Here is a 24,920-nt window from a genome sequence, read left to right on the forward strand (position 1 = left end):
TATCTGAGAGTCTGACGGTCTCTTCAGTTTTCTAAAGGGGTCCACGAGCCACTAAAGATGGACCCTTTAGAGACTCTCTGCCATGGTCCTAACTGCCAGGTCCCCCAGAGCATCATGATGAAGCTGGTCCCTTTGCAGCTGGGGAAACGAAGGAGACAGAAAAGGACCTGCTAGTTGGTGGCAGAGCCGGTGACTCCCGGCCCAGGGACATCCATGAAGCTCACTCATAAGCCCCACGCCCACCGTCAAGCTCTGTCTCCAGGAAGCCTACCTGTTTCCACCCTGGCCTGCTGCAGGGCTGGTCTTTGGCCTAGCTAAGGATCAGGGCTGCCCAGCCTCCCCTTTCAGGATCTCCCCCGTCCCTGTCCTTCCTCAGCCCCCCTGCGCATCCCCAGTTCTCAGGGAACCCCAGTTGGGGGCCCCATGACTGCACCTGGCCCAGCCTGTGGCCAACTTGGAGTCGTTTAAAATGTCTTGCTCCGCTCCCCTCCTCATCCTCCCACGTCTTCTGGATTCCGTTTCCTGGTTCTTCAGGGGTCTCCTTCACTAGGTATCCCCTCTCTTGTTTTGTACCTTCAGCTGCTCCCTCGGTCTCCAGAGTGGCAGGCATTTCTCAGGCTGAGTGGACCACCTCCCGCGCCATCTCCTCCTGCTCTTTCCCTCCATAACCCGGAGTCTACGCTCCCTCCTCTGCCCCTCTCGCCTCTCAGCCTCCACTGGCTGCCTTCATCCCCATCCCTGAACGCAGCTCTGCCCCGGGCCTTCAGGGATCGTGGCTGAGCGCGGGCTCTACTGTGGAGCGTGTGTTCTAGCATTTGACACAGTCGTCCTTTCCCTGACTTACCCATTTGCACCCCCTAGGCCACCCCGTAATCACCTCTCCTCCACTCAGCCCTTCAGGGATGGCTTTCTCTAAGGTGCCGTCCTCTCTCTCTCTTTGCATGCACACCTGTGTCTCTGACCGCTCTTTAGCTGCAGCCTGAGGACCCCGCGTCCACGGCTCCAACTGGACCCCTCTCCCGAGCTCCATGTCTACCCACCAGCCGTACCCCCCCCCAAGCATCCTTCTCACTTCTCAGAAGCCAATGTCCCATCCTGACCACCATCATGAACGTCCCACCCCGTCATGCTCTCCCTCACAACCAGCACTTGAGATCACCTTATTTTATCATGAGGAACTGAGGCCATTCTGAAGTGAGGAAAAACTGCAATAAAAGGGATCATTTGGGATGCCCAAGGGATGGCAGAGAGAGCAAAAAGATACTCTGCAGGGAGAAGTTCTCCACCTTCAAGTCCCTAATTGAGGAATTCTTCCCCACTCTCATCCCCGATGAAGGGGGCTTGGTGGCCTGGTTACTTTTGTATCTGATTTGTTCTCTTGATTTTGACGGATCGGGAATTTATGCAAACAACTGTCTACATGGTTTATGGATATGTGAATAAAGAGACTTTTGCTAATTTACAAACTCTTCTGTTTATGGCCAGCTTGACTGTTGACAGCATATGACTGTCAAGGGATGTTGTGAGGGATTCATTCCGGGTTAGGGACTTCCTGAGTTAACAGACGCGGCTGTGGTGGTGACAGTTTCCTTGCCCCTTCCGTGGCCGCTCCCAGGCTTCTTCTCCCACCTCCGTCCCCCTGAGGCCAACCCTGGACCGTAGCCCTGCTACTCGGGGTGGACAGTGCCGCCTGGTGGCCATTGCTGAGAACTTGAAGACCTTCGGCCTCCATCTCTCCTTCTTCACAGGGACCTCCCCTCCCCTCTCTGTCTCTGTCAGCTTCTCTGCCTCTCCTCTACAAGTCCACACATGCCCTTCCCCATCCAACCTTGGCCCAGATCTCTCTCTATCTCTTCTTATCATCATCTCTCTCTTTTCGTCTCTCCCTGCCCCTTCATTCCATTTACAAGTAAAGTCATCATTTGCGTCGTGTGCCATAAGCAGGCTATGAACCAAGCAAATACGTCCAAGCCACCTCTCTGACTTGGGCGCCAGAGTCAGGATCAGAGTCTCCAGATGAGTTCCGTGTCTGGCGTTCTTTCTCTTCCCACACAGTTTGTTTTCTTTTGCTGGAATCCTGGCTTTTCTCACTCAGTAGCGTGAGTATAGGATTTAGAGTCAGAAGATCTTGTCCAAATCCCGGGCCTGTCTTTTAATTGCTGTGTGTCTTTGAGAAGCCATCTGAGCCCTCCGACCTGCAGTGTCTTCGTGTGAAAAAAAAGCCAGGGCCAACAGGATTTAAAGAGCTATCTTCCTGTGTGGAATACGTTCTCTGGGAGAGAGGGCAGGGATGGGCTCACAGTCACCTCGGGTGACAGCAGGGGAGGGAAAGGCATGTGGAAGGTACAGAGAGGCGGCTGCCCCCCAGGGAGAAGCCACCCCGCAGGCCGAGGACTGAGAGTGCTCGTGCACATGCTGAGCTGGGAGGGTCTAGCCCCCCCGGGCTGGCTCTCCCATCAGCTTGTTCTCAGCTTAGCTGGGAATAAAAACATCTGCTAGTATTTATTTGACCCGTGTGAACGTCAGGCCTCATGCAGAGAAAGCTCTCCAGAACCTTCCCTGAGCCCTGAGTTGGGTCTCTGGCTGCCGGTTGTACTTCCTCAGACTGCTGTGCCTTGGTGAGCAGAGCAATTAAATAATGCCACTAAGGGCAGGCCCCTGTGTGCCTTGTCACCACACTGTCCCTGCAGCCTGTCACAGAGCCTGGTACCCACCTGCTTCTCAGTACTTAGAAAGGGTATCAACAGCCAAGGACTGGGGAGGCTCTTTGAAAACTAAAAAACAACCCATGTGGAATGAATTTTTTTTCCTATAAGTTTTGTTCCTCCCTAAAGGCATCCAGATTCTGTGCCTCAGACCACATCATCCAGAGCTTCTACAACTCAGCAAAAAGGCACTGCTATATTTATCCTGTTGGCAGCCCCCTCTGCTAATTTCCGTCAAAGAACATCCTGAAATAACACACTTGTCTGGGGGGGTGACAAGGCCACAGTGGCTGCCAGCACCCTCTGGCTGTGGTCCGGCCCAGCGTGGGGAGGGAGGACGCTTCACGGGAATCCTGGGGTGTCTACCACCTCGGGGACCTGCAGAGGTGCCTCTTCTGTGGGACCAGAAGGAGCTGGTGTATTTTCCCAGAGAAGCCCTGGACCAGGATGGACCAGGAGGCAGTCTCAGGACCCTCCAGCAGCCTCTGAAACTACCGCCATCAGAAGACCACAGCTGAGGTCTTGGGCCTGGGGGAAAAGTCCTCCACTTCCTAGGAAGATACCTGGCCTCCATATGAGACAGTTTCAGGCTAATGGATAGAGGCTTCAGCAATATTTTATTTCCCCAGATGAAATCCCAGCTCTGGAGCAAGGTTGTGAGAGTAGCTCATGTTTGTTAAGTTGCTTACATTTTTACAAAGGGTGTTCCTGGTATATTGTGTTTCTCCCCCAAATTCAACACATATTTTTTTTTAGTACCCTGTCTGAGGAAAGCCCAGGGGTTGGTCTAATCTCCAACCACTCTAGCCCTTCCCTGCTACTTAGCAGAAGGGGTATCTCCTGCTGCTTCCCTGTACCCCCTGCCCACTCGGCCTTCTCCTGTTCCTTGTCCCTGTTAAGTTGCCTCTCATACCCCAGTGACGCCACGTCACCGCCTGCCCTGCCGCTTGTAACGTCCAGCCTGGCTCAGTTTTCCTCTGAGTAATTCAGTGGGACTCTGCAGCTCATAAAAATCTTGCAACAGAGAAAAACAGAACTTTTAATGAACCCAAGTCAGGCAAACGTTAAATGGATTACAATCATCCCATCCCCCCTCTTATCCACAGTTTTACTTTCTGCAGTTTCAGTTACCCGTGGTCAACAGCGGTCCAGAAATACTGAATGGAAAATTCCAGATATAAACAATTCATAAGTTTGAAATTGCAGGCTGTTCTGAGTAGTGTGATAAAATATCACTCCGTCCTGCTCTGTCCCACCCAGGATGTGAATCATCCTTTTGTCCAGAGTATCCTGCCTGTAAGTCACTTAGTAGCCGTCTCGGTTATCAGATCAACTGTTGCAATATCAGTATCGCTGTGCTTGTGTTCAAGTAACCCTTATTGTACTTAATAATGGCCTCAAAGTGCAAGAGTAGTGATGCTGGCGATTTGGAGAGTCCAGGATATTGTGACTGGCTTACTTCATTCATCACGATGTCCTCAAGGTTCATCCATATCATGGCATATGTCAGAATTTCCTTCCTTTTTAAGGCTGAATAATAGTCCGTATTATGTATAGATCAGTTTGTTTATCCATTCATCCATCGATGGACACTTGGGTTATCTCCACCTTTGGGCTACTGTGAAAGATGCTGCTATGAATTTGAGTGTACAAGTATGTGTTTGAGACCATGCTTTCAAAGGATGCATTTTTTTAAGAGGCTGATCACCATTGCTCAGGACAGGGCTTCACACAGAGGGAGTGCCCTGTAAGTGCTGACTTATTGCCATTTATCCATTCCCTAGAGCAGTGAGTCCCCTGCTATTGACATGAAGATGCCTTTGGAAGTCAAGGATCTCTTTGAGAGACATTTAGAAATTGTGATATATTCAATCAACGATAACCAAGGATATAATTTAGTACTAACTTAGATATCTAATTTGTAGTTAAGAACATTCTATTTACTTACGTTAACAATTGAGGGAGGGGGGTGAAGTGTCTTGAGTGAGAATTGGAGAAAAGCTCCCATCTTTGTTTTTTATAGTGGAACATTCTAATAGTCATGTTTGCTGAGCATAGTTTGATGTCTGTACCTAATTTGGATCCTCTCAGGAACAGCATGTGACTGATGAGGACGGACAGACTCAGGGGCCTGGTGAAGGTCTCGGGCCTGTGGCATGCTCCCCATAGGCCAGCACCCTCATTCAGCAGAGTCTCCATCCCAGGAACTGCTGGTCTGAATCCATCCATGTAACTAGTTCAGCTGGGGCCACTCTTATTTCTGTTCTTTGAGAGGAACCTAAAAGGCATGTGGTCCAACAGGCTGGGGGAGGGGCAGGACATGACAGAAGGAGGGTCAGGACACGTCTGAGCCGTGGGGGGCTGGAGCGTAGAAGGGTTAGGCACAGGGTGACATTATTTTTTTTTTTCTTTCTGGCCGCATCGCACAGCATGCAGAGCTTCCCCGACCGGGGATCAAACCTGTGTCCCCTGCAGTGGAAGCGTGGAGTCCTAACCACTGGACCACCAGGGAAGTCCAACATTCTTAAAATTCTTGAGTCTTGAAGCATTTTCCAGCCACTCTCTTGCTGTTTCGTTTCTTAACCTCTCCAAGTCTCAGTTTTCTCATCTGTGAAATGGAGATGGTTCATCCTGAGATGGTTACGCGGCTTAAAGAAGCCAGGACAGGAAAGGGCTGGCAGCCTCCCAGAGCATGCTAAGTGCTCAGTGAATGGGGGGCAGTGCAAGCCTCCTGCCCGGCCCACCATTCTGTCCCTTCCCTTCAGATGGCCTCAAGTCTTCACCTGCAATGTTCTGACACTAAGGGCATCCTTGAGGCCCTTTTGTGAGGATGAGACAAAACTGCACAGAAAGCATCCATGCAGAGACCAGTACAGAGTACGTGCTGAGTCGACGGTGACGGCGCTCTCTGGGCCGGTGGCGATTCTGGGTGATGGAGGCTTTCCTTTGCTCTCCTCTGCTTTCCTTGTGCTCCATGTGTCTTAACAGCTATCTTGGGCCTCTAGCGGGGGCTGCGGATGGGAGTCCCCCAGCGGCCTCTGCTCAAGCGATACTAATTGTGCCAGGGAGAACGGCTCACTAGAGTGGAAAATAGTCCTCATATATCTAGCTGAAGACGATAATGACCTTTTAAATAACAGAAGCAATTTTATTTCAATACCTCAATTACTCTGAACTCTCAAATGTCAAAGTGCTCAGCACTTTCAAAATAGCTTAATATAGACATTTATAGCACTTAGACACAGCTAGTTTCTTATCTAACCTAATTATGTGTTGTACAGGAAATGGCCAAGCTCACCATCTCTGTTATTTTTCACAGCGATCCCCGTGCGCGGCCCCGGGCTCGGCCTGGAGTCTGGCAGCTGGAATTTCTCCCTGGCCGAGGATGCGTGTTCTGGAGCAGACAGGACTGGTCCCTGCCGGGGGCCTGGCCTCAGCCAAGTGCGGGGAGGAGGCTTGACGTGGGCCTCCCAGTTGGTTAATGTGCACAACCCTGTGCCTAGACTCCAAGGCACAGCTGCCAGGAATGTGAGATGCCGGGGCCACTGGGACCGGAAGGAAAGGCCAGAAGTGGGCCACTGGGAGCAGGGGGCGGGCACTCTGCCTCGTAGGGCAAAGGCAGGCGGTACCTTCCCAGGATGTGGGTGATGTGAGGCCAGCATCTCCTGGTCACACCTGGCCAGACTGGTACCTTCTGTGGCCATTTTTTTAGAGGCTGCCCTCCACTCTCCAGAGCAGAGGCAGCCTGAAAGCCCCTGGCCCCAGGGTGACAGGCTCCTATGACCCTCCCTTCATCTCCACTCTGACCCTGTCCCTGACACTCTCCGTCACTCTGCCCCAAATCAGAGTCACCTCCCTGCTGTTTCTCAGAGCAGCACGCTTCTTTTTCAGGGATGTGCCCGTGCTCATCCGTGTGCTGGAATATCCTCCCCCCACCGTCTCCTACCGACATCCAATGCTCACTCCCCTGCTGCTGCAGCTCTCAGGTGTCATCTTACTGGGGAGGCTGGTCACCCTGGCTCATGTTTCTCTTCCCATACTCCCTGGCCCCTTCCTCACTTGGTGGTGGTGGTTGTTTTTTTTTTCTCCTTAGAGAGGTACCTTATTTAACTGGGATTTTTCTTACATGACTACTGTTTGTGTCCCAAAGTAGAAGGCAAGCTCCTTGCAGGCTGGGGTTTTTAGGAGTCACTGGTCCATCTCAGTGTGCCTTGATAGCAGCAGACACACAGTAATGGATTCAAGACAAGTATTCAGTATATAGTGAATGAGTGAGTGGATGGAAGGCCAGGACAGCAGGCCAGCTCCAGCTTGGAAGGTCCATGGAGAGGGCAACCCATGGCTCTAGGCTGGTTGACAAGCAGGCTCTGAGACCAGCCTTGCCCCTTACCAGCTATGCCAGGAAATTGGCTCAGGGAATGCATTCATTGTACATTAAGCATTTTATCACAACTTTTTTTTATTGAAGTATGGTTGATTTACAATGTTGTATTAATTACTGCTGTATATTATGCATTTTAACCCTCCGCCAGGATTGGGTGTGACTGTGGACATTTTACACATTTGGAAACTGAGGCTCAGAGAGTTGTGCAAGGTTCCTCGAGTTCCTCAGCTGGGCTTGGGCAGAGCTGGGCTATGGGCCCCAGTCTGTCTTACTCCAAAGCCACATCTTGACCAGGGCTCAGTGTCCCTGGCTGATGGCAGCTGCACTGAGCCTGCCAATCTTGGGAAGGTCCAGCTGTGTTTAGCTGTTGACCAGGCCTCCTGCCCCCTGCCCAGGCCCTGTCCCGAGAGGGGCCCCATGCAAGTGGCCAGTCGGCAGCCCCTGCTCCCATCACATTTCCCACTCTTTCTCTTTGTAGCTCTCATTCCCTTTTAGCCTCTGTTTTCCCATCTCCAACCCTCGCTCTTTTAGCTCGAGGCCAAGCGTCTGCTGGTGCCCAGGTGGAGGCGGTTCTCCTGCCCGAGTTCAGCTCCCGCCCTCCCAGCGGCAGTGGTGCTCAACGCTCCGTTTATCATGCCCTTGGCAAGACACTGAGAAAACATGTTTACAGAACTTTTGAGAGCTCCTTTCCATTCATCATTCATTCATTCATCCATTCACTCATTCATTCATTCATTCCCATATTTATGGAGCACCCACGTGGGAGCAGCCCTCCTGGGCCCGTGGGCAGTATAGAAATAAATAAATAGGACATTATCTCTGACCTTGAGGACCTCACAGATGCTTGGAGGTTGGCTGGAAAATGGGAAATTTCAATCCAGAGCACTGGGCTGGGATAGAGGCAGCATGGAGTAAAAGGGACCAGGGAAGAGTACAGCTGTGGGCCGCTTGGCGCTTTGGGTCCCTGCTCCCCTGCAGCAGGGCCTGGGCTTTGCACTGGCGCTCAGAGGAGGCAGTCAGGGGCCCCTGTCTTGGTGATAGGACTGCCCAGGGGGAGGCAGACAGCAAATAGAAAAGTGCTTCCCAGGTGGCCTGTGTGAGGGCAGTGAGAGCACAGGAGAGAGACAGCCGCGATGTGTCCTGGAAGGACAGGGGAGGTACAGGGTGGCCGCATCCTAGCGCCAAGGAAAGGAGGCTAGGGAGAGCTGGCAGGGCTCAGTGCTGTTGGAGGTTCCCCGACAAGGCTCTCCTGCAGTGGGGGGGTGGGAGGATGGGGGTGGGTGTGTGTGAGATAGACTCATTCCCATAGAGGACGCTTCAGCTGGGACGGGGCACTCAGCTTCCTAAGCCTCGGTTTCCCTAACTGTGAGGTGTGAGGATTACATGCAGACAGGATCTGGATCCTTTACCCTTCAGCTCCCAGGTCCCTGGAGGATGTCCCTCACCGCTCCGCCCCCTGAGTCTCCTGATGTCCCATCTCACAGGACGGCGCTCCTCCACAGCCTTCCTCACCAGCTGTGATCTTCTCAACTTTGTCCTTGTCTGCCTCCCTGAATGGACTGTAAACTCCCTGAGGGCGGGACCTTATCCGTCTCGTTCAACATCGTACCCTGGCACTGAGGAGCGTAGGAGCTTGATAAATAATTATGAATAAATACGGAATGAATTGGAGAGTGCCTGGCAGAGGATGTCACCCCAGTGAATTGTTTGGAAATTCTTACAAACCGCTGAGTGCCTCCAAGGCGCTGGGCTCTGTGGGAGAGCGTGGGGCGCTCTTTTGCCCTGCGTGCAGTGAGACGGGGTGTCTGTACATTTCCCACGCCGTGAATCTACCCCCAAGTGCCGGCCCAGTGGTGGTAAAGTAAAACAGGTTCTGGGGCCAGTCTAATAATGTGACTACCAGAAGCAGCCTGCAAAAACAAAGCAATAGGAAGAGGAAGGGTCTGTTGCAAACTGCAAAGGCTAAACCAGCCTCTTCAAGGCGTTTAAACTCAAAATAACGCTTAGCACTGCATGACTCAAACTGAAGGCACCTACAGGCTCCACCTGGTCCCCCAAGCCACCAGTGTGTAACCTTGCTATGGTCTCAAGGCTTCAGAGATCACCAGTATGGAGACTGGGAGGCTGGGTGCCCTCTTCCCTAGGCTGCTGGGGGTATCACTATTGGCTGCCCTGAGGACTAAAGGGGCCGGATGCACAACTGGCCAATCCCCCGGTCATTGCAGGCTTCTGAAGAGCCAGGGCCCCCCACACCGGTGAGGGTGATGCTCACGCTTGTACCACGGGACCCCAAGGTCCCCAGGCTTCTTCAGCCTGTTGTTCAAGAGGAGCGGGAATGCCCCGCGTTCATGGGCTGTGTTCCCCATTGCACAGTGGCAGGCCATCCACATGGGACCCCTCAATTATTTTAGGAAGTTGCCCAGGGAGCGTCTCGTGCCCTCAAGGTCTGATCCCCATGGACTCCGCCGCTGCAGCTTATCTGTGAGGGTCGCTTCCAGCCCCGTGAGGCCCCCCACCACTGGCCCTGCTGCTTGCACCCCATACTTGTGCCTCTCAGCTTCACTGAGCACCAGTCACACTGGGGGCACGGACCACTTCCAAGTCATTGCGCTGTGGTGTTTCTCTAATGATGCACTCCTGGCAAATGGCGGTAAAGGGTCTTGCTCAAGGGGTTTGTCTGTATTAACCAGTTTAGGGGCAGAGATCTCAGCCAGGGCAACACAGTATTCCCTGAGCTTTCAGAGATTTGGAGGAAGGAGACAATTGGGAGAATCCTTCTACTTACTAAGAAGCTGTGAAGGTGCTGCAGGCGGCAGCCCGCAAGAGGGCAATGGAAGCAACACACACACACAGACACAAACACACACACACAAACACACACACCGTCCAATCGGGACATGTGATGTGTACCCAAGAACTTGCTGAAGCAAAACTGATTTTGGTTTAAGAGATTTGATTTTATGCTAAACAAATTTCATCAGGATTTTCATATGAAGAGTCTTTTCCTGCCCAAATGTGCCCTTCTTGGCTGCATGTTAATGTGGTCAAATCCAATCTCCAAGTCCTCTGGAGGTCCCAGGACTGGGTTCTCAGCACTTGGCTTCTGGCTGCTGGCTGGGCTTGGGGTAGGCATTTGCTGTCACAAGTTGCTTCCAGAGCCCTGGGCTGCTCTCCTTGGAGACCAGGGCACAAAGGAATGAGAGCAGAGGGTCAGCATGGGGCAGGAGGCTCTATCCCCCAGAAGTGAGGGCCAGAGGGACCCAGAGGCCCTGGAAACTCAGTTGGTGGCACGAAGAGCCCCATGTGAGCCGTCCACCTGCTTCCACTGTTGAATTTCAGTCTGCTCAGGAGGAGGGATTCACCCATCACACACCGAGTACCAGCAGGTTGGGTTGAGCCCTTGGGCAGGGCACCATCCTTCCCGGCCTCTAAGGGGTCCAGGGAGCAGGGTGACCAGACTTAACAAATACAAATACAAGACGCCCAGTTACCTGTGAACTTCTAATAAACAACGAATACTTCTTCCTTGCAAGTATGTCCAGGTGAGCCCAGGCCTGTCGAGATGGTGAGGTGGGTACGTCCTAAGCCTTCCTAGGGGGCCACAGTATGTAGAACCATCTCCCTGAGGGTGGACTCGGGTGCACATCCTGACCTGGTGCTTTCACAGCCCCACTGGAAAGCCCTGCTTTCCTCTCTGCAATTAGAGGGATGTCGGTTGCACTGGGTCCTCTTCCCTGCCTCTCAGAGGATGTGGAGTGTTGCCATGATGAATGGCTCGGAGAGCAGCTTTTATTGGGAATGGTGACAGAGTTGAGGCTTTCCCAGGGCGGGAGCAGTGGCTACAGCATTGCTTGCGGAGGTGCGCTGGGGGCTGGCCTCACAGTTATTAAGAAGTTGTCATGGGAGTTATTAGGAAGTTGTCACAGTTTTTATTAAGAAGGCTCAGCTGGGTGAGAGCTGGGCACGGCTGCTGTCTCAGGCTGAGCTGGTGAATGTGAGTCGAATACGGGAGTCCCTGACCCCAGAGGCCCCTCACAAGCCACCTGTTCTTGGTGGGTGGGTAGCAGGCGGCAAACGCCTCCATCCTCACCCCGTCCTGTCTCTGTCTGCTCCAGAATATCTCCTCCAAGTGGGGACTCTGCAGTCCACATCAGCATCATCCAAGCGATTCTTTTTTTAACAGGAAGACTGTGGCTTCTGCTCTAACTGAGCCCCAGAGCCTGAGAGTCGGACTTGCCTTCCGGGATGTTCCCGAAGAAATGCCATTCCTGTGTGAGCGCTTGACTTCAGCCTGATAAACCTCTGGGAGTGAGAGCGAGCGTGCTTCCTGTCGTGTTGTCTCTGTCCTCTGCCCAGCCTGGCCAGGGGACTCCCCGGGGAAGGGCAGAATGGCTCTCTGTCCCCAGGGCCCTGGCACAAGGCCTGGCTCAGCAAGAAAAGATACTGGTAAGTGAATGAACAAGTGATGTGTTGAAAGATTACATCATGTCGGGGACTGGCGGTCTGTCGTTTGCTTCATCCCTCCATCAAATAAACAGGTAGGATTTCAATCTCACGACAAGCCATCGTGTAGACACTGGAATCTGATTTTCCAGATACAGAAACTGAGGCTGAAGTTGGCAGGAAGTGGGGACACTGGGAACGGGGCTCAGGCTGCCTGGCGCCCGGGCGCAGCTCTTATCTGTGACCTTCACTGTGCGTGCCCGTCCTCAGATTCTGGTCTCCAGATACGGAGAGGTGGTGGCACAGCTTGGCACAGCTCCCGCTCTGGGGGCCCCTTATGCCTGCTGGATTTGGGGTGCTGGCAGGCCTGCATCTGCGTGGCCCTCGCACTTCAGCCCAGTTGGCCGCTGTGCCTGGCCTCTGCCCTGCTTGCCCCTCTGTTGGGGGCCCTGGTGCCCAGCCCGCTCTCCCTCCCCACTCCTCGGGCCTCTGTCCTGGACTTCCCTCCATCACTGACAACTGTCAGGGACCCCAGGCTGGCTGACTTCTGGAATACTGAAGCCAGTAGGAGTCTCCTGTCACCCAGGTTGCCGAGGACCTTTGGACCCTGGACCCCCGCCATGCCTGAGGCTTCTCTCCCTGCCCCCATCCCGGGGCCACTCTGTTTGTTACCCCAGCAGACTCTGCTTCTGACCCCGCTGGAGCCCACGGGGGGCCAGGTCTGCAGCGAGGGTCGGGGTGTCCCTGCTCCCCTCTGGATCTGTGCGCCGAGCTTCCCTCCTCTAGGTAACAGGGAGCTGGGCTTGGTGGAATGTAGGCTCTCCGTTTAGTGCCACTAGGAAAGAGCTGCCACCAGCTAGTCCCCCGAACCTTCCCTGACACAGCGCCCTGACGGTGAGCCTGCCTCCCCGGCTCCTTCTCTGCCGCCTCCTCAGGGCTCGTTCTGCCCGCAGCCTCTCCTGCTCCCACGGATGCTCCACGGCTGCCAGCTCTGTGGAGGGCATCGACCTTTTCACCCCAGGATGCTGGCACCGTCCCCAGCCACGTGCCGGGTCCTCGCTCCCTGTTGCTTCACCCCGCCCGTGAAGGGGCCGCCACCTGGACCTGCCGTCACTCAGAACTGTTTTTTTCACTCCCAGAACCACCAACTCTTAAACACCCGCCACCACGGCTCAGTCACTCATCCGCACGTGCACGGACGGAAGCAGCGCTTGCGGAGCGCCCCCGTGAGCTGGGCACTGGGATGCAGCTCTCTGTGGTGGTGGTGGTGGTGGTGGGGGTCCGTCTCTGCCTCCTCACTCCCGCTCGCCCTGCCCCAGCCCCTGCCTGCAGCCTCGCAGGCCCGGAGCAGCGGCCGCCCCTCCCTCCAGCCTCCACCTTGCCTTCTATCTTCGCCTGCTCGTCTTTCTGCCGCCGGCCCGACGCACCCTGTTCCTTCGCCCATGCTGTCTCCTGTTCCTATAAAACGCTGCTCTCCACCTCCACAAGGCCAAGACCCACCTGCCCTTCCACGTCTTGCTCCAGGGCCACCTCCTCCAGCCAGTGTCATGGGCTGAACTGTGTGTTCCCCCAAATCCAAGTCCTCATCCCCAGGACCTCAGAATTAACCATATGTGGAGATAACATCTTTAAAGAGGTAATCAAGGTAAAATGAGGTCATATAGATAAGCCGTAATCCAATATGACTTATGTTCTTTGAAGAAGAGGAAATTTGGACATAAACAGGTACAAAGGGAAAACCACGTGAAGACACAGGGAGAAGGCGACCATCTGTGAGCCAAGGAAGGAGGACTTGGAATAAACCAACTCTGCAGGCACGTTCCTCTCAGACATCTGGCCTCCAGAACTGTGAGAAAACTTCTGTTGTGTAAACCGCCCCTCCCACCCCCCAGCCTGTGGTACTTTGTTACGGCAGCCCTAGCTAACGACTACAGCCAGAATGACGTTCCCTAGGGCACGAGAGGTCTCGCTTCCACCTCAGGTCACATTTGTTTGCACAAACATCTTAGCCCCAAGACCCCAGCAAGACCCATCTCCATCCCCCCCACCCCATTTTTCCTGTGATATGGGGAACCAAAAGGCAGTGCTCAGGAAATGTTTGTCGAACGAATGAGCCCAAGAGAGCCTTTAGGCCAGCAGACCTTTCAGCTCTGGGTGAATGCTGTGAGTTGCGTTTTGAAACATGACAGCAGGCTCCTGATATTTACGACCCGGCTTGTTGGCCTTCCTGGGGAGGGGTGCGCTCTGCTCTTCAATTTATGGTCCTCTGGTGCAGTCCCAGACTGACTAGGGGATTGCAAATGGGCTGTCTGCTAACAGCACATGCAGACAATGCAGGAGGTGACATGATCCTTGGCCCCAGGGTCAGACACCTGCCCTTCTCACCCAGGGAAGAGTGCTCGGGACCTGAGACAAGTCTCCTCCTCTATCTTTCCCTTTGCAAAGACCTCGAAGTTGACAGATTGATTACTATTTCCTAACTATCTCTCACTCACTCATGATTTTTGACATAGTTCATACCGCCTCTACTTTCTTAATATTTATCTTTACATTGACTCACTGCCCCCCTGGAGACCAGATGACCTGGGCCATAAGACACTGAGTCCATTTATTTGCTATCCCCAGGCCTGAGCTAAATTGGGATGGGCCACCAAACAGGGCCTCTGCAGGCCTTGGAGAAATATGGGAAAGATTGATATTCTCTAGAAGGAAAATCTCAGGGAGGGAGTTAAAGCTAAGGAGTGTTGCCACCCCAAATCTCTGTATGCCCAGCTTAGCTGGATTTCATTGAAGAGGCAGGTGAATTTCCTCTCAAGGCTTCCAGAGGCTGGGGGTGAAGAGAAGACGTGAGAATGAGGGTGATGCCTTCAGTATCCAATGCCTGAACCTTAAGGTACTGGAATTCCTCAGAGGGGCTAACTAGCCACCTGCCATGTATCTTCAGATGGAGAACCAAAGTCACATGGCAGTCCAGATTCTCCCAAGATGAGCTGCAACTGAAAACCAGCATGTGGACTGGGGCCCTTGACCTTGTACGGACAGGCCCCTGGAAAAACCTGCTAAGACCGAGTCCAGCTGGGACCCACCACCTGCTTGTGGGGTGCAGAGTGGGAGCAGGCACCCCAGGCAGGGTGTGTCCTCCCAGCTGACTGGCCTACGCCTGCGGTGGGCAGCCATTGCGTCCGTGGCCTGAGCCCAGCCACGGCCGCTGGGCCTCGAGTGTGGGTCCCTGCTCCCGACGCTCTCTAAGGTACCCCCGCACAGCAAGCAAGACCACGGGAGGAGCCAGATTCCACCGAGGGAGATGGAGGGGATGAGAAACACTCTGAAAGTGGGCTGTGCGTCCCTGAGGCCCTTCTGCCTTTCTAAGTGTGGAGCTACAATTACCTCAGTGGGAAAGGGTGGAAATTTTAAACTCAAGAGCCCTCTTGTGTTTGGAAAATAGTTGTTTTAATAAAATAACAACAATACAGTCTTTCCCATTAGTTTCCAGTAAGCGGCCCGGTGTTTTTTCAGTGCAGTAAGCCCTTTGAAAGGTGAGTCACGTGATTTCGTGTGCTGGTTGGCACCCTCGAGCCACGCTTTCCAGTGAGCTGCTCACGGGCCCCGATGGGCGCGTGTATCTGTTTTGTAGAAGCGCATCCTTGTGCAATCCAAGGTCAAAGTTCAGGGTGTGTAGCTCTAGCGGCCAGCGGCCACATCCTTGGGGACCTTTCGGAAGGGAGGCTGGGGGTTTCCTTGGCGCCCCGGCACTGAGTCTGCGACTTCTGCTTGGTGTTGCTGCCCCTCAGGGCACACGGCGGCCATGCCAGCGCCTCCACCAGCTCTCGCCTCCTAACCCTCTGCGGACCAGCAGAATATTCTCCCCTTCTCATCGCCGACCAGGAGTTTGGTCTGGTTTCTTGGGAAGAGAAAGAACAGACACGCGTGTTAGAGCAAGCCTGTGCATCCTGCTTACCCCAGCCTGCGTGCGTGGCATTACAACGCGGGGCTTCAGTCCAGGACTCCAGGAGCCTGTACCTGGCCTCCACCTGAAGCGGGGGGAGCTGGCCCACCGGAGAGTCTTTTGAACCAGGGACAGCTTTGAACTAGGAGGCTTGTGGCTCCCAAAGCACTGAGGGCACGTTCCCAGAGAGCAGGGCTCCAGGGAGCACGGCAAGGCCCTGAACTTGTCCCTCGAGCTGATACGCAGCCCGGCTGGTGGGCAGAAGGAAGGACAAGTTCTCCAGCAAAGAATTAGGGCTCAGGGCCTTCTGTCCCTACCCAGAGACTCCAGCCTGGGCCACCCTGCCTCAGCCTGACATTCACACCACCACGGACCCCAAATGGCCCCCTCCAGGGCCGGGAGGGAAGAAGGACAGTGGCTCCTGAAGGTCTGGCCCCCCGAGGCTACACTCCTAGTGAGTAGAATGGGCTCATGACAGTAAGCACCGCCACCGGGTACCTGTGAAGAATAAAACAGTGTAGCCAAACGTAGTATCTGACACTTGTCTATTCCACATTGGCTTAGAGCCCTTGAAAGGCAATTTTTGTAATGTAGGATAATCATTATACCAAATGTTAACAATCGGCAGTGGACCTCAGGAAAAAAGTCCCTCTTTAGGATAAAATCACAAAACAATATACTTTTACCTCCTGGATTTCTTTATGAATTCATAGATATTCAAGAGAGTGAGAGAGAGAAAGAGCAAGAATATATGTGTCAAAAACCACTTCCTAGGGCCCTATACGGCCGCCTTGCCCGTATGCTGTATATGCTGGGCCCCTCTGGGTCCCTGGGTCCCTATAGTGAGGCCACCTCCCGGGGCCGGGGAGGCCTGAGCAGAACAGCCAGGGCTTTCCTAGGGGGTGGCACAGCGCCCTCTGCTGGAGGCCGGGAGCAGCCAGCCCGTCGTTACCTGGACACAGCCAGAGCTGTCACCGCAGAGCTGGTCTTGCTGGTCTTCCCTGTCAAAGCAACGCTGACATCCAGCTCTCTGCAGAGGGCAAGATTCTTCTCCCACCTGTGACCTGTGAGGAGTGTGTGAGGGGAGTTAGAAAACCCAACCGTTTTCACACGCGTGCATGTGTACGTCTACACGGAGGGCCACAAACACATACACATATATTTATATTTGTGGTCAGCAACTTGTTAAATTGAGGGGGAAAATATATTTAATCTTGGTCTGTGCTGTTGCAAAAAGGGCCGTCCCAATTTAATTTGCAGGCTGTGATAGTTACATGTGCTGACGTGCTGCGGTATCCATTGTGTACCAAATTGGATTTGTGTATTATTGCTTTCTAAATTGCATGCCTAGTTCAGCAAAATTGTTCATCAGTGTTTACTGGCTTTATGCTTAATAAGATGCCCCACAATACCTTGCTGCCAGGAATGTAATGCAGCCCATAATTGCCTAGTAAAAATAAATTACATAAAGTCGGCATTATCAACTTATCTAAATCCTCTCACGCCACAACCAATAATTAAATGCAGAGAACGTTTTTTCAAAAAATATAACTCAATGATTGTTACTTCAGTCATTTTAATGACTGCATTTGGGGACAGACAGTAATTCCTTCTTGGAGGGTGAGGTGGAGAGACGTCAGCTGGGTCTGTCTCTGTAAAGTCACTTGGTTGGAGTCAGGGCAGGAGTGGTGCAGCTGCCCCAGCTGTCCCAGGGTGGCAGGCAGCTCTGTGCATTTTGTGTTTGTGCAAAAATCCAAAAACCAAGCTTTTCCCAAGCATTTTTTATGTACCAGATTGAGCCCAAATCTATGGAGCGATTCCTAAAATAAATTGGACTCAACTGGGTTGGTCCTTGCTGCAAATGACAAATGAATGAATTCCAGGCAGAAATCAGATTACATCTGCACACAAATGCATTAACCTTAATATCCTCAATACCCTCAAAGAACTCCTTTCCTGCCCCTTAAGGTATTTGAGGAATGCAGTAATAGACACACCAAGAGACGCGCAAATATCTGTGTGTCAGGCCCAGTACTGGTCCCCTTCCAACAAAACAGTTATAAGCAATATTACGAGAACAACAAGCCCTCCAGTGGCTTAGGCTTGTAAATCTGCACATGGATTTGCTAACTCTAAGCGGTGGCCCAGCCTGATTTTTATGAATATGTCTGTGCCCTTGTGTCATTTCATCCAAATCTTCCCTTGAACTGTAACTGCAACCCTGGCAGTTAATTCTACTTGACAGTTGTGACCTCAGGCAGGTCAGGACAAACAGCGTGGGAAGGATGTGGGCCTGGGGCTCCTGTCTACCTGACACCATCTTGTAAGTCCCCTAATGTCATCAGCTGGTGTGTTAGGGGAGAAGTCTCTTAGTAGTCCAAGAAAATGATAATAATGAACCACATTTTGTTGAGTAGATCTTGGACTATGTCTATTATCTTTCTGTCATCTGCTTCCTACAAGTTAGGATGTACAGGAAGTACCGCTATTGACAGAGGGTGAAACTGAGGGCCTAAGAAGTTGCTGGAGACACAGCTGGGTCTAGAGCCTTGTTTCCTGATTTTCATCTTGCTTCTCATTTCACGAGACCCCATTCCCAATGAGCACAACCTTGTCCATCCTGAGTAGAAACCCGTGAATCCACTGCACTTCCAGAACCGACAGAATGGCTCTGAGGTGCCCTTTGTCTGTCTGTCCCTCCATTCATCCACCCACCCACGCACCAGCATTCCTGCTCAGACATCCACTTATAAACCATGGGCTGAGCTAATACCTATAGCTTATGGGAGCTTGGAAGCTTCAGAAGTGGGCAGCTGAGCCCAAGACTGAAGTGGTGTGCTCTCAAGCAGGTGTGCCACAGAATCTCTTCATGAATAGGCAGAGGATAAGAACCCCGTACTTGCTCTCTGAGTGGGTGGAGGCAGGGGAGAGAGTTTGGCCCCTGTTCTCCAAAGAAGTGCTGTGAGTTCCTTAGAATGCACGCAATCCTCACACGTCTCTTTTTACACTAATATGGGCTGATTCCTTCTGGTCCCAAAGGACCCTAGAGATCTTAGGACCAGTGAACTGGATCCACAGTGGTTGTAGATTCTTGTAGGGTCACCACTCTGGTCGGCCCAGATTGTTGACAAGGGCTTCCCGACAGTGTTATCTTGAAGGAAGGGATTCCCATGTAGATCTTAGGACCTAGTAGGGGCTGAGCAAATGCCCCTACTATGTGAATAAAGAATCCATGAATCGGTGACTAAATGAATCAAGGACGTGTGGAGCACATTTCAGAAATGAACTAACTAAAAATGGCTACTCCCTTTAGAAAGCAACCCTCCACAATCTGGAAAATTCTCTCTAGTGGACGGTCATGGGTCCTGAAATGCAGAGCAAACCAGAAGGACTCATGATGACAGGAGAGTTCTCACATCATGGTAACATGCTTTCTTGAATCGTGGGCACGAAGAAGGATGTCTCAGTTCTGGGCCAGAACCTTTGACGAAGACAGAACTGAGAAAGCTTGGCTGCACTGGAGGAGGTGATGGCGGGGCCCCGGGGAGGTGAGAAGAGGAGGTGATGGCCTTGGTGGTGAGGTCTGTGCCTGCGCTCATCCTGGAGGGAACGGTCTGGTGCCGGCAGCTGAGCTCATTCTGGCAGTGGGCGTGTCTACTCTGGCGGCAGAAATGAGAACGATAGTAGTAATGCGCTTCTGGGTCACTTTGGGCAAGTTGCTGGACTGCTCCTTGCCTCAGTTTCCTTATTTCTCACACAGGTGTCACCGCAGTATCTTCCTCGTGGGGTTGCCGTGAGAAATAAGAGAACGCACGGGAAGCGTGCACAGTGGACACTGCTCACGGTCAGCTCTCTCCCTCACAGCTCTGCGACGGTGGCCATGGTGGTGCTGGTGCCAGAGGCCATGATGGCAGAAGGGAGAACAGATTTTCTTGCTTCAGGCCCAGCTGCCACCACCAAAGAGGGCTCTGCTGCAGGACGGTGGTTCTCTTACTTCAGCGACACCACCACTCACCTGGGGACTTGTTAGACATGGGAACTCTAACCATCTCCAACCTTTTCCCTGAGGTTGGGCTGAGAACAGGTCCCGGATCTCAATGTTCCATGAGCCTCCTGGGCGATGCTGATGCAGACGACCCTCAGACCCACTTTGAGGAACTTGCCATGGAGAGTAGGGGGGTTGAGTCAGGATGAGCAGGGCAGACTGGGGCCTATGGAACCACTTCCTCTCCCCGGGACACAGCAAAGCCGTCCCTGCTCCTGTCTGCAGCCTGGCAGTCCAAGCCAACAGCCAGCTGGATCCAAGTCCTGGGCTGGGGAGTTTGGCATTTAAGCGTCACCCAGGAAGATGGAGAGCATCAAACCAAGCCCTGCTGGGTGTGTCCCCCTCCTGGGGCTCTGGAGCCCACAACCACCATCACCACTGTTCACACGCCCGAGAAGCATCCCAGAGCTCGCTGATCCCTGCAGCATGAGTCTGGTACTCAGGGAGGCTTCGAAACACCGCTTCGCACTCCACCAGCAGCTCTCAGGAAACTGTGCTCCTCACCTGCAAACTTGGCAACATCCCAAGAGACTCAATGTCTTCCCTGGGTTCTGCAGGCCTGGATGGAGCTGCAGCCCTTGGGCCAAGGAGAGAAGAGGGGAGGGAGGGCTGAGCAAGCCAAGGGCACCCCACAGGCATCACAAGCACAGCAGTTACCTCTGGGGCTTGGAGGTGGAGCCCAGGGCTCCTCTGGCGCTGCCTGCCCGGGAACAGACATCTTCACCTCCTCGGTCTTCCAGATCTGTCCAGAACAGAGAACATGCCATGGGCAGGGGCAGTGAACCTGTCTGCAGGCTTGGGGCCCATCCACTCCTCCACACCTGGGGGACCCTGAGGGAAGCGGGGCACGGCCCCCTCTCACTTTTGATGTTGCCATATTTCCAGGAGAAAAGCCTGCTTAGGCTTCAGCTTCCCTGCGTGGAGGTTTGGCCGAGCACAGCTGCAGACTGGACGAGTTCCCTCCCCACCTCTGGGTCATGGAGCGTCTCCCCAACCCCTTACCTACAGGGACGAGACTCAGCAGCCAGCTTGCTATCATTTTACTTAGCTAGTGCCCTCCTGTCTGTCTGTCTGCCACCATCCCTGGAAGCCTCCCTCACCACTCAGCAGCAGGGCCTCCTGCCCTCTGTGTCTGGTCCTTGGTCCCAGGCCTGCAGTGGGCACCCTCAGGCTGAGCACAGATGGCGTCTCACTTGCGGAGCCTGGACTTTCTGTCCCCACAGGACAACGAGCAGCCTCCACTCACATGCTGCTGTGAGCGCCATGCCGGGTCTAGCCAGTGCCAAGCCGTCCCGCGAGCTCAGTTACTGCGCTGCGTGGACGCGGGCTGAGCCCCTGGAAGACTCACGCTCACGCTCTGGGGGCCCCACGAAGGCAAGGCAGCTGCTGCTCAGCCGCCCAGCCTCCTCTGCCTGACCCACAGGGCCGACCACGACCCACCCAGCCCGGACTTTCGTTGCCTCATGTTTTGGCCAACCCAGGACACCCTGCTCTCTGCAGCGACCCTGGCCCTCCCAGACGACGGATGGGGCCCTGTAAGGAGATTTCTCAGGGGGTTCTCCTCAGTCAACTCTCCTGTCCACGCACGCTGGTGCACCAGCCTGCATGGCCTTCTCCATATGCCCAGACCTCTCCTCATCCTCAGGGCTCCGCTGAAATGCCGCCTGTCTCTGCTGGAAATAAATCCATGCTCCCCTTGGACGCCCACCACGCTACTCATTCTGCTTCCTGAAGCATCACCTCCATGATTATTCTGAGACTTTGGGCGTGGAGGCTCCGGGAGGACAGGGCTGAGTTTTAGCCGTGCTGGCACACAGTGAGCTTTCACAAACGCGTGCAGAAATCAAAGGGCATTTTCTTGAATACCTGGTGGCATTCAATTGACATTTCCTCTCATAAACTGTGGATTTCAAGTGACAGTTTCTTGAGTAGGGCTCTTAATTATTCCTTATCTTACTCATTCCTTCTCCTTCCTGTCAGTCTCGAAAAAATTACCTGTATTTTGTTCTTCCTGTGCTACACCTCCCACCCCAGTATTTCTCCTTCGTTGTCTTCTTGGTTTCTTGATGATCTCTCTGTCCATGGCCCTCCTCAGAGGATCCATGGCACTCTTTGATTATCCCAGTCATAGCATGAACCACATACATGTATTTTCTGTTTGTCTTCTCTTCTAGAATGTGAGCATCCTGAGGACAAGGGCCTGTTTATTATTAATCTCTGTGTCCCCTATGGCTTGTATGAACTTGGTACAGAGCCAGAGTTCAATGAATGTTAGGTGGATAGATGGATGGATAGTTGGAGGGACATGTAAGTGGGTGGATGGGTAGGTGGGAGGATGGATGGAAGAATGAAAGGATGGATGAATGAATGGAATAGTGAATGGATGGATGAGTAGGTAGAGAGATAAATAGCTGGATGGGTGGATGGATTAGTGGATGGATGGATGGATGAATGGATGGCCCAAATGCCTCTTTTCAGTAATGGTCTATGTTCTTATGCATTTGACCATTCAGCTTTTATACCTTGTGACAATAAGTATTTATTTCATTGTATGAGTATATGTATGTATAAAATTTTATATAATTTTATGTATTATATAATTTCATTTATTTACTTTTTGCCTGGAAAGAGCCTTGCCTTTGCCCTCACTTGCTGTGTGGGGACGTGGTCTGGGATGGTCTTAAATGCAGCCTGCAGATTTGACCCTTAGAGAAAGTGGGTAGAATGGAGATGAACACATTTCTTGTACCATGCCCTCATTCTGCCCAAGACACACCTACCCGGACCATGCCATCCTGACTCCCTGTGATGATGACATGGCTGGTGTCCCATGCCGGCCCCTCCATCACGCAGCAGCAGGTTATGGCTCCTTCTGGGCCCCAGGCCGTGGTAATGCTGGCCAAGGGTTGTCCGTTGACATTCCACAGGGACAAGTGGGCTCCCGCACAGGAGACGATGGTGCCCTGCAGCAGTGAGAGTGGGCTTCACTTCATGCGGGAGTCATTGCCTACCCATCTGCCCAGCCACTCGGTTTGTCCGCCCAAGCACCCTCAACCTGTCATCTTCTGAGGACTAACCAAGGTACTCCCAGACCTCCTAAGACACCCACTTCTTCCCAGCAGACTCATAGGTCTGCTGTGTTTTCACACAACTGTACATTTCTGGTTCTCTTCATACTGCAATCAAGTGTTTGGATACTGCTTTCCCCAGCACAGACCGACTGGCTCACCCTTTGGGCTCCTCCCACAGCCCTCTCCCTGGCAGTGTACTGACTGGCATAGAAGACCCAGCCTGGACACCACCCCTGGCCTGGACACGGGGTCTACACCTGGCTGGCCAGCCCTGTCCCCATGAAGCAGCTTTGGATGACACCTGGTGGAGGGCAGGGTACAGAGGTTTGAATGACTGCATGTGGCTCATAAAATTGGGCAAGGTTCCCCCCACCCACCCCAGGGGGAATTTCTGAGGAGAAATCTGCCCATTGCATCTTCCGAAATGTTTATGTCCAGAGTGTTTTCTTCTCAAGTCCTTGTCTATTTTGTGCCCAATAGAGTAGTGGTCACTGTCACCAAGGACCCACCAAGGACCCCAAGAGCCATCTGGGGCCATGCCTTTGAACCTTGCCCTGACCACAGAAGGGATGTAGGGAGCTCCATGCCCCTCTGCAGCCCTCTGGGCTGGGCTCCATCATGTCCCTTCCTGAATTGTTTGGTGGAGTCTGCCTGAGGCCGGGGACCATGTCTGATACATCTCTGCCAAGCACCCAGTGCGGGGCCCAGCAGGCACTCAGTGAACTCAACCAGCTCCAGGACAAGTTGAGTTAAACAAGTTGTTGTCCTGATATCAGTCTTCTCTGAGGTCTGGGGACATAATTCCTTATGAATTTATTTTCTCCCAGATCAGGGCTTGGTGGTTTCCCCAGTACATGCACCCATTCATCCACTCACCCACCATCCATCCATCCATCCATCCATCATCCATCCACCATCATCCATTTGCCCATCTAACATTCATCCTGGATTCAAGCCTATCTGGATCACCACTCTCAGCCAAAGTTAGCACCAGGAGGCTCCTTCATCATCTCTTCCTCCCCCTATGATACCCCTGCTCAGTCAATCCAGGCTCCAGGCCCCTAGGTTTTTCTATTAGCAGATGCAGAGTCTCTGCATCCTCAGAAAACCCCATACCCTATGATGGGGATTCCAGTGTAGAAGAAGCTCCACACTGAGATAGATAGATATATATATATCTCACTGATATATGTATACACTGATATATATATATATATATATATATTAGTCTATCACACACACACACACATACACACACACACACACACACACACATGTTCCTGACAGGCTTATCTTTGGTAGCCAGCATGGAGGGACAAGCAGAGGCACTTCCTGCCTTGGAGACCAGAGGCACCTGCTGAGTCAACACGGATTTGCAGTCAGCTAGCTGAATTAGTCAGTCAACCCAGAAGACCTCTCACCAAAGCCAACTTCCTGCCCCAACTCCCTGATGCCTGTGTTAGAACAGACACCTCCTGCTACCCCAGCCCCTGAGGGAGAAAAATAAAGAAGCAAAAAAATAAAATCAAGACCCAAATTGAGACCTGTTGATGGCTCTACTCTGCCTGTGTAGAGAATGCTCCACACATTTGGGGTCTCTCAACACTCTGTGGTGGTCTTTGTCCCTAGGTTTCCTCTCGGGGCACTGGCCACCATGCCACCATGCCACCATGCAGAATCATGGACATGTTGAGGACACAGACATTTGAGAAAGAGGGGCCTCACCGACACATCGCTGATGGCAACGGCAGATATGCTCTCCCTGTGGGTGGGCAGGCAGGCTACATGGGCGAGGTGGTCCAGGTCCCACAGGATACACGTGCAGTCTTGGGAGCCGCTCACCAGGAGGCTGAAGGTTACCGACGCTGCCAGGCATGTGACAGCCTGTGTGTGTCCATACAAGGCCTAGGGACAGGGGACGGAACCACAGGTTATGAGAGGGACCCTTAACCCAGCTATTTGGGGAGATATTCCACTCTCCCTTTTACTGTTGGGCCCCAGATGAGGAAACAGAGATTCAGAGTGATTCAGTGATTCCGAAGTCTGTGGGTTGTGTATGTGTGTGTGTGTGTGTGTGTGTGTGTGTGTGTGTGTGTGTGTGTGTATTCACGGGTCAATGGCTGGCTTCTCAGTACCATCACTTTCCAGGGTTGAGACTCAGCTGGGGAGAGTCAGCAGTCCTATTATCATAACCCAAACAGAGGCACCAGCAGCAACCTCATGCTCTGTGCTCTCCTACACTGTCTTGCATCCAGAAGCAACACACACCGCTACTAATATGCCAGGGCACTGACTTGTAATGTGCGGGGTCCCAGCCAGCAGCACA

At 52.9% G+C, this 24,920-nt stretch overlaps 1 protein-coding gene across 1 annotated transcript in view; it reads right to left on the reverse strand.

Moving 5' to 3' along the window:
- Positions 1 to 15,013: 15,013 nt before the first annotated feature.
- WDFY4 (WDFY family member 4) overlaps positions 15,014 to 24,920 on the reverse strand; it is a 253,283-nt gene continuing 243,376 nt past the window's right edge. Inside the window, exons 58-62 of the mRNA XM_036829672.1 lie at positions 24,320 to 24,499; positions 22,304 to 22,486; positions 20,181 to 20,265; positions 16,431 to 16,542; positions 15,014 to 15,433 (exon numbers count right to left, since the gene is read on the reverse strand). Coding sequence (XP_036685567.1) covers positions 15,367 to 15,433; positions 16,431 to 16,542; positions 20,181 to 20,265; positions 22,304 to 22,486; positions 24,320 to 24,499 — 627 coding nt within the window. The 3' untranslated portion in view covers positions 15,014 to 15,366. The remainder of the gene's footprint in view (positions 15,434 to 16,430; positions 16,543 to 20,180; positions 20,266 to 22,303; positions 22,487 to 24,319; positions 24,500 to 24,920) is intronic.

This window comes from Balaenoptera musculus, chromosome 16, assembly GCF_009873245.2.
Source record: "Balaenoptera musculus isolate JJ_BM4_2016_0621 chromosome 16, mBalMus1.pri.v3, whole genome shotgun sequence".
NCBI lineage: Eukaryota > Metazoa > Chordata > Mammalia > Artiodactyla > Balaenopteridae > Balaenoptera > Balaenoptera musculus.